Source organism: Capra hircus, chromosome 11 (assembly GCF_001704415.2).
Source record: "Capra hircus breed San Clemente chromosome 11, ASM170441v1, whole genome shotgun sequence".
NCBI classification, from domain to species: Eukaryota; Metazoa; Chordata; class Mammalia; order Artiodactyla; family Bovidae; genus Capra; species Capra hircus.
Window position 1 is genome coordinate 74,697,150 of NC_030818.1, and position 12,516 is coordinate 74,709,665.

General features: G+C 47.5%; 1 protein-coding gene across 2 annotated transcripts; it reads right to left on the reverse strand.

Annotated features, from left to right (window-relative positions):
- FKBP1B (FK506 binding protein 1B) lies at positions 987-11,704 on the reverse strand. Of its 2 annotated transcripts, none has more exons than XM_018055583.1 (4): positions 11,402-11,704; positions 7,388-7,435; positions 2,630-2,742; positions 987-1,640 (listed from the first exon to the last, which is right to left on the reverse strand). In XM_018055583.1, the coding sequence occupies exons 1-4, from the start codon at positions 11,436-11,438 to the stop codon at positions 1,596-1,598; spliced, it is 243 nt and encodes an 80-aa protein (XP_017911072.1). In that variant the 5' UTR covers positions 11,439-11,704; the 3' UTR covers positions 987-1,595. The 2 variants fall into 2 exon arrangements, with proteins under 2 accessions (XP_017911072.1, XP_017911071.1); XM_018055582.1 differs by having other exon boundaries at positions 987-1,595; positions 11,402-11,690.

A 12,516-nucleotide genomic window follows, 5' to 3' on the forward strand; every position in this document is an offset into this window, starting at 1 on the left:
CTTACTTTGTAGGGCTGCTTAGTGGAGAAGAAAATGGCAATCCACTTCAGTATTCTTGCCTAGAGAATCCCGTAGACAGAGGACCCTGGTGGGCTGCTGTCCATGGGGTCGCACAGAATCAGACATGACTGAAGCAACTTAGCAGCAGCAGCAGGGCTGCTTAGAGGGTTGGTGGTAGTTTTTATTTTAAAATTAGAAAAAAATAAGAATAGAACAAGGCCCATTAAATACAATAGGTACCTTGGAGCGGTATATATGCTACATGAACTTTTGAAAAGTTCACTTCATGCCACTTCGCTCTTAGGAAAGACCTACATGAATACCTGTTTTCGCTACGCAAAAGAAGTCCAGAGAGGATTTTTACTTTTATGAAAAAAGAAGAAAAGCAAAAATAGTATTCAGAGTGGTTAAGAGGCAGCATGAACCCTGAGCAGTGACTGACACCACCAAGCTCCTTCCCCAAGAACTATATAGCATCTCAGCATCAAGCCGTCATAGCTTTGAACTGTATCTGTGAGCGTCTGTGCTCTTATCTTGATTTATTGTGTGCATCCATTAGCATTTGTGCCCTAGTGTAACTGCTTCTTCACGTCACACCATTTCAGCTTACAAAAGGTTTCACAGGCATGCTGTGCTTTCTACTTTCGGACAGTGGGGAAACCTGTACTATATAATATCACTCTCCTGGCTACTTCTCTTCCATTCTTTTCCGCAAGGGCAACTGACTTATGTGGTCCTTAAAGCACTTCCTTTAACAACTGTGGTTCTTAAAACACTTCCTTTAAGGACCACATACATCAGACGTAAGATGGTTCGGGAAGATCCCCTGGAGGAAATGGCACCCCACTCCAATATTCTGGCCAGGAGAATCCCATGAACAGAAGAGCCTGGCAGACTCAGTCCATGATGTCACAAAAAGTCAGACACAACTGAGTGTCTGAATACACTTAAAGCACTTCCTAGCCTTCAGTAAGGATGGACAGGCATTTGTCAAGCACAGAGCCTTTATTTTACATACCGTTTCCAAAGAGGACATTGTTTAAGTCAGCAGAACTTCCAAGAGAGAAAGTGACAGCAAAGGTAACTGGCTCAAGTCCCTCTGTGTACAGCACGTACGTTTCATGTCTGAGCACCTTGTGTGTCTGGCTTAAGTAAAAGTAAGGCAGTGTAGATTGTGCGAACAAGAAATCTGTTCTGTGATCAGGAATGGCTGCTACATGCATCACGCAAAATGCACAACCTGAAACATTTCAATCTGCAACCGAAGTTTCCTCAAGCAAAGATTAGCGTGAACAGTGACGGAACACAGACAGAGCAACTTGGGCAGAGAGAATGGATAATGCCATGGGGCAGTGAGGTTAGCGCACTGATCAAGAGCCCCAAGCAGGAGGAGCCGTCCCAGTGGCCGAGCAGGCTAGGAGGGTGAGCAGCAGCCATCTCCAGCCACCTTCAGTTCCTTCCTGCCTTCACTCTAGGTTGAGCAGCTCCACGTCAAAGATGAGGGTGGCATTGGGAGGGATGACACCGGGGTGGCCTGTGGCTCCATATGCCACATCAGGAGTGCAGGTCAGCTTCGCCCTCTGCCCCAAGCTCATCTAGCAGGGATGGGGGCAGATGGGGAGAGGAGAAAGAGGACCCAGCTTGATTTAAAAGAAAAGAGTAAGGTAACTATGTCATTTTCCCAAACCATCCTCATGGTAACCCTGAAGATCTGAGATGAATTTTATATGTGGCACACTAAAGTGATGCTAAGAGTTGTAACCAAGGCAGATTGCACGTCAGACTAGCAGAGACGTAACTACGGACAGTAACTTCAACACTGTAGTCTCAAATTCATTGATTTAGCAAACAATGCTGGTTATTCAATTAGAGTGCACCTCAACACTTCAATCTGTTCATAATTTTTCCTTCTTTCAAAGAAGCCTAAAGAGGATGTGTAAAGACCATATATGCATGTATATACTCATGTAGGTGCTAGGACCAATTCATTAGATTAAGAGATTAGAAGGCACAGCAAGGAACATCACGTGACTTCATAGAGGACAGAAGAAGAGCCTGAACCAGGGCTTATCACAGCAGTCCTCAAGGATTTGTCTGGCATTAGTGGGACAACTGGTGAAATTTGAATAATCAATTTTTAAATTTTGAATAACTGACTCAAAAATTTGAACAGATTGGCTAATAGCATTATATCAATGTTAATGTCCTGGTTTTGTTCACAGTACTATGGTTATGTAAAACAACATTTAGGGAAGCTGGGTAAAGAGTATACGAGAACTCTACTCATATAATATTTTTGCAAGTCTGAAACTAGTGCTTTTTTTTTTTAAGTTAAAAAAAACCCTAAACACAGTAGCCTACTCCACCTCTTCTGCTGTTTCAGTCCTGAACAGCTAGTAGCTCACAGGCTTGCTCAGAACTGGAGGGATGTGCTTGGGAAGACAGCCCCAAGTGACAGGCAACAAAAGGGGTGGGGACACAAAGCCAGGACTGAAACTAGGTGGCGTTGCCAAGCCCTGGCAGTGGAGTCAAAGCAGTGATGGTCTGTGATGGGGGAGGGTGGAGGGCAGAGTGCAGAGCCCAGACCCCTAGCTGCTCAAACTCCCCTTAACAAGGATCCTCTTCTTACCTGGGCTGCGCCCTCTTCAAAACCCTTGATGACCTCCTGTTTGCCAATTCTGAACTTGAAAGGCTTGTTTCTGTCTCTGGATGAATCAAATTTCTTGCCATTTTGAAGCATTCCTATGAAAGCAAGGATAGGGTGGAAAAGAGCTGTGGTAATGAGATAACTCCCATTTCAGGTTCAACACGTCTAGTATGGAATTCCTATTCTGTACAAACCTGCTGTCTTCCTGTCCTCCCCATCCATCCCGTTGACTAAGCAAGCACATCCCACCAATCACCAAATGGTACATATCTTTGAAGTCCAGGTATTTTCTCTACTTTTATTACCACCACCCTGTGGTCTCATCAAGCCACTATCACACAATACCTGTGGACAGGAACCGACTCTAACGAGTCTTGTTGCTCTGCTTTTACTCTTCCATTCCCTTCTCCACACTGCACCCAGAATGGTTTAACACACACACACACTCACACATACGCACGCACGTGCCTGATCCTATTATTCCCTTGCTTCTGTAACTTTCCTAAGGGAGAATCCGAATGCCTACATTGTACCCAGGCAGTTTAAGATCTAGCTACTGCCTGCCTGACAACCTTCTCTCTGTCCTCCCCTTCTCCCCTTCCCTTCCCTATTGAGGTCAGACCTTTCTCAAGTACTTCTGCACATTGCAAATTTTTTTATGCACCTTCCTTAGCCTGACAGTCTGTTTTCCCAGGCATTTCAGTTTCAGGTTGAGTCCTCACCTGATATTCTCAAGGTTCCCCCCCTACACAAAATCCAAAGGTCATATCATCCTTTATTGCAGTGAACAGTGTAAAGTGACCCAGCCAGTCGGGGGCAGCCTCCAGACCTCATACAAAAGGACTGTGTGAACTCAGGACACCCTGAGTGTTTTCTTAGCAGACTGAAGTATCCCTCAGCCTCCAACTGCAGATATCTTGTCATTCCTGATGTACATGCATGTGTTGTCTCAGTCCAGCTGCCTAAGAAGCAAGAGCTGCTTTTCTGTTTTCTGTTCTTACTGGTGTCTTTAGCTCAAATATTAGACATTCTGCAAAGGATGCTATTTCATGCCTTCTTCTCATGGCCTTCTTTGCCTGGACCATATCAGAAGGCAGTCTGGGACCAGAGAAAGATCTAGCTTGTAAATTCAGAGATTAGATTCTGAATTCACTTTGGCACTAACTCACTGTGTGAACTTAGATCACTTTCTCTCTGATCTCAGATTTGCCATGTTTCACATGAGAGGTCTAGTGTCTAAGTATCTGTGACTCCACATCCTAATTCCTACAATATAAATGTATACAAGAGACATTCTTACTTACCTATTTTCTCAGCAGAATAAATTGGGCTCTTTCCCTGGGTACTAAATCAGGCAAAGAAGAAAACCCTATTGCTACACAGAGACACACACAGATGGATACTTCTGTATCAAATACACGAGATCAAATACAAACTCAAGCACACACACAGGTTGCTAAGATATTCAGAGATGCGCATGCATGCTCACATACATTTATGCACATGCACTCAGAAGAAAACCCTGATGGCCAAACAGATGCTAAGAAAATATTTAGATACGTAGATATAATGCAGTCACACAGACACAAACTTGTACAGTACACATACACACGCACATACATCCACACCCTCCATTTAAAGGCTGACTTTCTCATTCCCCGTACTCCTCAGGTTTCATATGACTTAAACCACTTCAGACCATAAACTTTTATCTACTGCAGCAGGTTCAGTCAAAACCATGCAGTCCAGAAACAGACACCGCAGACACCACAGACACATGGTGACCGGATTTAACAAGGGTGCCACTGAAATGCAATGGACAAAGGGTGATTTTTTTTATTAATGTTGCTGATTGACTGTATATACATATGAGGGAAAATGAACCATCAAAGTGAACCCCTAATTCACCCACACATAAAAATCAACTCCAGATGAATCACAGGCCTAAATATGAAAGATAAAATAATAAAGCTTCTAAGAAATAATAAATAGAAGAAGAGCTTCATCACCTAGGATAGACAAAGATTTCTGAACACAAAATTACTATCTGCAAAAGGAAAGATTCATATGTAGAACTTCATTAAAATTAAGAATTCTGTTCAAAATGGGACTTCCTAGTGGTCCAGTGGCTGAGACTCTGTGCTCCCAATGTAGAGAGCATGGGTTCAAACCCAGGTCAGGGAACTAGGATGCATGCCACAACTAAAGGATCTCATATGCTGCAATGAAGACCCAGCACAGCCAAATAAATCTATATTTTAAAAAAGATCCTGCATGCTGCAACAAAGAGAGTCTCACATGCTGCAATTAAGACCCACTGCAGCCAAATAAATAAATAAAAATTAAAAAAAAAGAAATCTGCTCAAAGGATGCCAATAAAGGAGTAAAGAAAAACAGATGCTTTGGAATAGGAGATGTTTGGAATAGGTATAGCCAACAAAGGACTCAAATCCAGAATACAAATGAATTCCTACAGATCAATAAGATAAAGACAGACAACCTAATTTTTTCTTAAGTGGACAAAATTTAGGTGAAATAAAGAGGACATCCAAATGACCAGGAAGCACATGAAAGGGTACTCAACTTCCTTAACCATCAGGTCTGTGCAAATAAAAACCACAAGGAGATACCCTGGGAGCCCACCAGAGAGGGCCAAAATCAAAACAAAAACCTGACGATACCAAGCGGTGATGAGGATGCCGGAGAACTGGAATGCTCAGACATGGCTGGTGGCAGTGGAAACTGGCACAACTACTTTGGAAAGCTATTCGGCAGGAACTGCTACCTCTGAGCAGGTATAACCCTGTGCCCCAGCAATTTCACTTAGATGTTTAGCCAACGAGGTTGTCTACATATGTGCACCAGAAGACATCTACAAGACTCTTCAAAGCAACACCATTCATAATGTCTAAAAACTAACAATCCAAATGTTCATCAACTGTAGAAAGGATAAATTGCAATATATTCATGCAATGACCTGTACAGGAACAAAAAAGGGCAAACTCCTGGATAAATCTCACACACATTAAAAGTGAAATAAGAGACCTAATGAATGAAATAACCCCAAAACAAAAGAGTACATACTCTATGAGATGAAACCAATCTATAGGGACAAAAAATTAGAATGCTAGTTACCTTTAGGGAAATGTAATGACTGGCGGGGTGGGTGGGGGCGGGGGGCGGGGGGGCTTCCCAGGTGACACCAGTGGTAAAGAATGCCCCTGCCAATACAGGAGACGCAGGAGACGTAAAAGACGTGGGTTCGAACCCTGGGTTGGGAAGATACCCTGGAGGAGGGCCTGGCAACCCACACCAGTATTCTTGCCTGGAGAATCCCATGGACAGAGGAGTTTAGTGGGCTACAGTCCACACAGTCGCAAAGAGTCCAACACGACTGAGGCAACATAGCATGCACAAGTGAATGACTGGGAGGTGCTAGAGGGTCTGTTGATCTGGGGGGTGGTTACATAAGTGTGATCACTTTTGAAAATTTTCATCAATCTGTACATCTTAGAGTTATGTTCTCTAGTGTATTTACATACAATAAAGTTTACCAAAAATTCCCGGTCTCCGACTGGTTTGATGAGACGGTCCCTCCCCAGACCAGAGCTGCCCATGTCTAATGTTAGTATTTAATGCACATTGCCTCCTGTCTGCATGTATTGTGAAAAGTCTTTACAAAAGGATGTTGTGGTTTCGGTAACTTGATAAGTACTGGTCTGTCTGCAACATGTAGAACAGATAAATCAATTACATAGGTCAGAGGCCCCAGAAGGCTCATGGTAATTAGGACACATCACCGGGAGATGAAACACAGCTCCAGCCCACTGACGTCAGCCACCGGCAACACAGCTGTTGAGAAATACCCACACTGTCTGCCTAGAATTAACCTGGAACTTCACACTGGCCCAGAGAACTGCTAAAAATGGCCCCTGTCTGACTCTATCCTAGGAATTAAACTGGCCTTGCTGTCTGCGAAGTGGCTGTCACCAAGTTCACCACATTGGGAAGAAGGTCACAAGGCAGAGCACTCCCCCGCACCCCCTTTGGAACAAACATTTGCTCATTGATCTTCGGCCAGAAGTCCCCAGGAACTCCATCTAGAATGTTCCTCAGTGCACCTGGCCTTCCAATCCATATCATCCATGAGGGCTCAGCAGAGATGTGGGCCCTCCTCTGCTCCCACAGCACCACAGGCACTGCCCTCCTCCATGCCCACAACCCTGGTGAAGGGAGGGATCCTCTTGTTTCATGTTTGTGTCCCCTAAGTGATCAGTAAGAATAGACTGAATAGTCTATTTCCCCATAAAGAAAGGGGATTCTGAGGAAGTCAAGACTTCACTTCTTTCATAACACTGTAGGATGAAAAGGAAGTCTTCAGGGGGCTCAGGGCTCTGAGAGCCATAAGAGGAATTTCCAAGTATCAGACAGAACCAGAGGGCCCAGGGCTCCATCCTGCCTGCAACAGACAGAAGGGAAATGGAGATGGCTGGCTCTGTCAGAGGCTGGTACCATGGTGGGTCTTGCTGGTAGAAGAGGGGAGGGATTAACCTTGGCAGTGCCCTTTCTCATTCCCTCAAGGCTGGCTGGGGGAGATGGAGATGGCTGGTCAGAGGAAGACTTGGCTGCCCTGGGCTTGGGGCCTATTCCGGGGGAGCAGATACCTCTGGAGAGGTGTCAGAGTAGAGACCTGCCTGCAGAGGGGCAGGTTTGGATGAGAGCATAGGGGCCAAAGCCTACCTGTGTAGTGCACCACGCATGTCTGGCCCTTCTTGGGGAACGTCCTTCCTGCAAGGAGACACAAAGATCCAGGAATGAACAGCAAATTGGGAAAAGTCACCAGGAACATTTCAGGTGTGACTTGTGACCAAGAGCTCTGGCCCACATTCCCCTCCATACCACGGAGAAGCCCATGGCTCCAGTTCTGGCTCTGTGCTGTGTATGAGTCAGTGGCTTTGTGTGAGTGACTTCACTTCTCTGGCCTTGATCTGAACTTTATTTCCTTGGGTTCCACAACTTTGCTTTCTCCTGGTTGTTTCCCTTTCTTTGATTGCTCTTTTTACTTTCCTCCATCCATTCCACAAACCTGACAGCCTACTATCTGGCAGGCCTGGACTAGATTCCAGAGACACAGAGCAATCTATGAACTCACAATGAGGTTCGGGAAATAGATGCATAAATAATAGATTATAATGCAGGGTGACGACTGCACAAGGATGAATAAACAGTGAAAGTCACTCAGTCATGTCCGACTCTTTGCGATGTATACAGTCCATGGAATTCTCCAGGCGAGAATACTGGAGTGGGTAGCCTTTCCATTCTCCAGCAGATCTTCCTGACCCAGGAATTGAACCGGGATCTCCTGCATTGGAGGTGGATTCTTTACCAACTGAGCTATCAGGAAAGCCTGATGATTCTGAATAAACAGAATCATTCACAAATATTTACTGAATACCTGCTCTGTGTAAGGCCTGATCTCAGGATACACCAGTGAGTTACACAGACCAGACAAGATTGCTACTCTTTTGGAATTTACATTCTAACGGAGGGAGACAAACAATACTCAAATAAACAAGACAATATAGATTGTGATAAGTTCTCTAAAGAAAATAAACACAATGATGAATTGCAGAGAGATACAGTGGGACAGGTCATTTCAGAATGGCTGATCCAGGACAGCCTCTCAGAGATGACATTTGAACTGAGACTTGAAGGATGAGGAACACACTGGGAAAAGCACTGTGGGAAGAAGCAGCAGGCAGTGCATAAACCGTGAAGCAGGAAAGGGTCAATGCATTTACAGAATGAAAGGAGCCTAGATGACTGGAAAGAAGGGAAGGAGGTGGAGACAAGTGGGAAAGAGCTGGATTTAATTCTGCAAATTCTTTAAGTGCAACAAGAAGGCATGGGAGGGCTTTAAGCAAGAGAATGACATAATCTGAATTAAGATTTTATAAGATCATTCTGGCTGCTCTGTGTAGGATGGACAGTTAGGCGCCTGTTGCAATAATCCAGACAGAAAATCAATGATGGCTTGAATTAAAGTGGTTGGCAGCAGAGAAGAGAGTAAAATAGATGGGAGATATATTTTGGAATTGGAGCTGACAGGGCATGCTAATGGCATGGAGAAGGGGATCCAGGATGAGGGAGAAGCATGATGTTAAGGTTTTAGGGTGGGTGACTGGAAGGCTGGAGGAGCTGATTCCTGAGATGGGGAAGACTGACGAGGCACAGATTTGTGCAGGTGGCAATCTCAAGATACCTATTAAGACACATGAGCTTGTACTGCAAGTAGGCAGACAGAGAGTCTGCACTGGAGCTATAAATTTGGGTGGGATCTAAAGGCCATGGGACTGGATAACAAAGCCTTGGGAGGGTGAACAGCTGAGCCAACATGTAGATGAGGCCCCAGGGAGGGAGCAACTAACTAGTGTCAGGGAACGTATTCAAGAGGAGATAATGGTTAAACTGGGTCTTAAAAGATGAGTAACTTGCCAGAGGAAGTAAGGGAGATAATATGGGAAGAGTGAAGCACATGTTCAAAGGCTTCGAGTCACGCAGTAATGGGAGCCTGTCTGGTTTCCTGCTTTAACCTTAAGTTCTAGCACACAGTATAAGCTCAATAAATATTTGCTGAATGGCTGGTGTGTTTAACAACTTGCAGACAGCTCAATAAAGCCAGAGAAAAGTTGGTGGTAGGGATAGGGACTGCTAGTGAGAGATGAGGCTCCAGTGTGGAAGGTAACAGAAGGCTATATCTGTCTGCCTGGAGAAAAAGGAGGATTCCTTAAAACATTTTATGCCCAGAGAGGGGCATAATCAATCAGATATGCATTTTAAAAAGTGCGCAGACTGTGGTGGAGAAAACCGTGTGGGTGAGGTGGGAGGCCAGACGGAAGGCCAAGAGGTGAGACTGGAGGTGAGAAGACCAGTTTAGAGACTGCGGAAATCTGGGTGAGAGATGGTGATGGCTGGAACTAGGGCAGAGGCTGAGGAGATGGAGTCTTCAAGATACTCAGCAGAAGTAGGCAGGATTTGTTGTAGGCTCGACCAAGACAGACATCCTCAGCACAGCAGCATCGTTATTCAAATATTAATTGGTGCATTCTCCCACTCTGGGTTACAGCATGGTACCTGGCCCTTCTGTGCTTCCTTGACTTGGGGATTTAGACTGAAGTAAAAGCAGAAGGCCAAAGTTCCTCTGTGCCAAGTCACTTCAGTCGTGTCTGACACTTTGTGACCAAATGGACGGTAGCCCATCCATGGGATTCTCCAGGCAAGAATACTGGAGTGGGTTGCCATTTCCTCCTCCAGAGGATCTTCCTAACCCAGAGAGCAAACCCAGTTCTCTTATATCTCCTTGCATTGACAGGTGGATTCTTTACCACTAGTGCCACCTGGAAAGTTCCTCCAAGCTTTCCCTAAAAATCTGATCTGCTTCAAGAGAAAAGCCCCTTGTCCCTAGCCAGGGAGGGAGGATAAGGAGAGATCACTCTAAAGGTTTCTTTGAGCCAGGGAAGGGAGAAGAGGCCTGGAGGCCCCTGGCAGAATTCTAAAGCAGTGCCCTGGGTGGGGGAGGGTGGGGGAGGTAAAAAGACCTCAGGGAGATGCTTCCTGGGACCCAGTACAGAGGTTCCCAGCATAGAAAAAGAAGCCTGTACCTCCGGAGTGATCCAAGGTCCTGGCTGGGACTCCTAGGGACCACTGTTTTTAAATTAGGAGGGTGGCCAGGAGCCAAGAGTCCCTCCAATTTCCTTGGGTTGGGGGAGTGTCAACACTGCCTGACACGCAGTTTGCCTGTCAAATCCTGCAGAAATATGGGCTCCAGTCTGTATTAAGGTTGGTTTAAGAAATGGAGAAAGCTACTCCTGGCACATCCAAACTCAATTACACAAGGGTGATGCCTGGGATGCCTGGCTTGGGAAAGCGTCGGGTGCCAACCCAAGGCAGGAAGCAAGGGAACACAGAGGAGCGCCTGGGAGTGGGGAAGACCAGGAGCAGGAGTTCTGTTTTGGACTTGCTGACTTTGAGGAATCCGTGGACTTCCAGGTAGAGGCTGAGCAGCGGCTGGATAAACGGACCACCGTGAACTCAAATCCGAGGCCTGGGCTGGACGCCTAAGTTTGGGGGCCATTGGTTTCAGCCGCTCATGAAAGCCGTGGAAGTGGACAGGCTGGCCGGAGAGGCTGAGTGGGGCAGGGAGCATAAAGCAAGATGCAGAAACAGTGGAGGAAGCGCTCCGCCTTTTCCAGACTGGCTCGGTCCCTACAGCGTCTCACCGTCCAGATCGCGGGGGGCCGCCCGATCACAGGCCCGGAAGCGGGTGCGTTAGAAGGGGGCTGGCCCGAGCAGAAGAGACCCCAAAGCATCTCTTTTCCCCGTTTCCAGAGCTCACTCAGCAAGGCAGGGAAAGCGGAGCTGTAACCCGGCCCTAGGAAACCAGCAGCAGCGGATAACCGAGCGTTTCCAGCCGCAGCAGCGCCAGTCGGAGGTGCCCGGGGCGGTGGCGGGCCGCAGACCCCAGCCTCCCAGCCTCCGCCTCCGTTCCTCTAGGTGAGCAAGCGCGGAGGGGGATGGCGAAGGGTGTATGCTAGAACCCCCAACAATCCCATGTCGGGTCATCTCCCGCTGTGCCCATCCTAGGCCCGCTCCCCCTGTTCTGCACCCCTCCGCGCCACCTCGGAATCGGACCCCCCCCCCCACCGGGCTCCGCCCCGAGACCCCTCCTCCTCCCCCGGCCCCGCCACCCGGTACCGTCTCCCGGGGAGATGGTCTCGATCTCCACGCCCATCGCGGTCCCACTGGCCCCGCCTCCGAGGGTCCCCGCTGCTGCCCCGACCCCGGCTCGGCTCCGGCCCTGGCCCGCTGGCGCTCCGGCTCGCCTCCCCGCCGCCACTGCAGAGTCGGAGGAGGTGCGGCTGGAGTCGGGACCTGCGCAGGGAGGGGCCACCGGGAAGGGAGCGGCGGGGCGGAGCGGCGCGGAAAGGTGGGGTCGACCGGGGCGGGGCCCGGGGGGAAGCGACCCTGAAGCGACTGCTCCAGAGCTTGACCAGGCTAACGATCATTAACCCACTGATTGGGGAAGATGTTGAGGAAGGCATGCAGACACTAGCGCATCTACCCACCCATCTGTCCCTCCCGCTCTCCCTCCCTCCCTCCCTCCCTCCATCCATCTGTCGACACATTTATGTAGCACCTACTATAGTCAAAGCTATAGTTTTTCCAGTAGTCATGTATGTATGCAAGAGTTGGACCATAAAGAAGGTTGAGCATCGAAGAATTCATGCTTAACATCTTAATTCTCAAGAAGGCTCTTGAGAGTCCCTTGGACTGCAAGGAGATCAAGCCAGTCAATCATAAAGGAAATCAACCCTGAATATTCATTAGAAGGACTGATGCTGAAACTGAAGCTCCAATACTTTGGCCACCGATGTGAAGAACTGCCTCATTGAAAAAGACCCTGATGCTGGGAAAGACTGAGTGAGTGAAAGTTACTCAGTCGTGTCAGACTCTTTGTGACTCTATGGACTGTATAGTTCATGGAATTATCTAGGCCACAGTACTGGAATGGGAAGCCTTTCCCTTCTCTAGGGGATCTTCCCAACCCAGGGATCAAAGCCGGGTCTCCCGCATTGCAGGTGGATTCTTTACCAGCTGGGAAAGATTGAAGGCAGGAGGAAAAGGGGGTGGCAGAGGACATTATGGTTGGGTGGCATCATCGACAGAATGGATATGAGTTTGAGCAAGCTCTGGGAGATGGTGAAAGACAGGGAAGCCTGGAGTGCTGCAGTCCATGGGGTTGCAAAGCATGGGACACCATTGAGCAACTGAACAACAGCTCTGTGTTAAGCTGGGGGTGGATAGGGCGA

What these genes read in the sequence shown, in the direction of transcription:
- FKBP1B (XM_018055582.1), bottom strand. Translation starts at nt 11,438, where the DNA reads ATGGGCGTGGAGATCGAGACCATCTCCCCGGGAGACG. An exon ending in ATGCGTGGTGCACTACACAG is followed by an intron (nt 2,743 to 7,387) that starts GTAGGCTTTGGC and finishes TTGCTTTCATAG; the next exon opens with GAATGCTTCAAAATGGCAAG. An exon ending in TTGAAGAGGGCGCAGCCCAG is followed by an intron (nt 1,596 to 2,629) that starts GTAAGAAGAGGA and finishes CATCCCTGCTAG; the next exon opens with ATGAGCTTGGGGCAGAGGGC.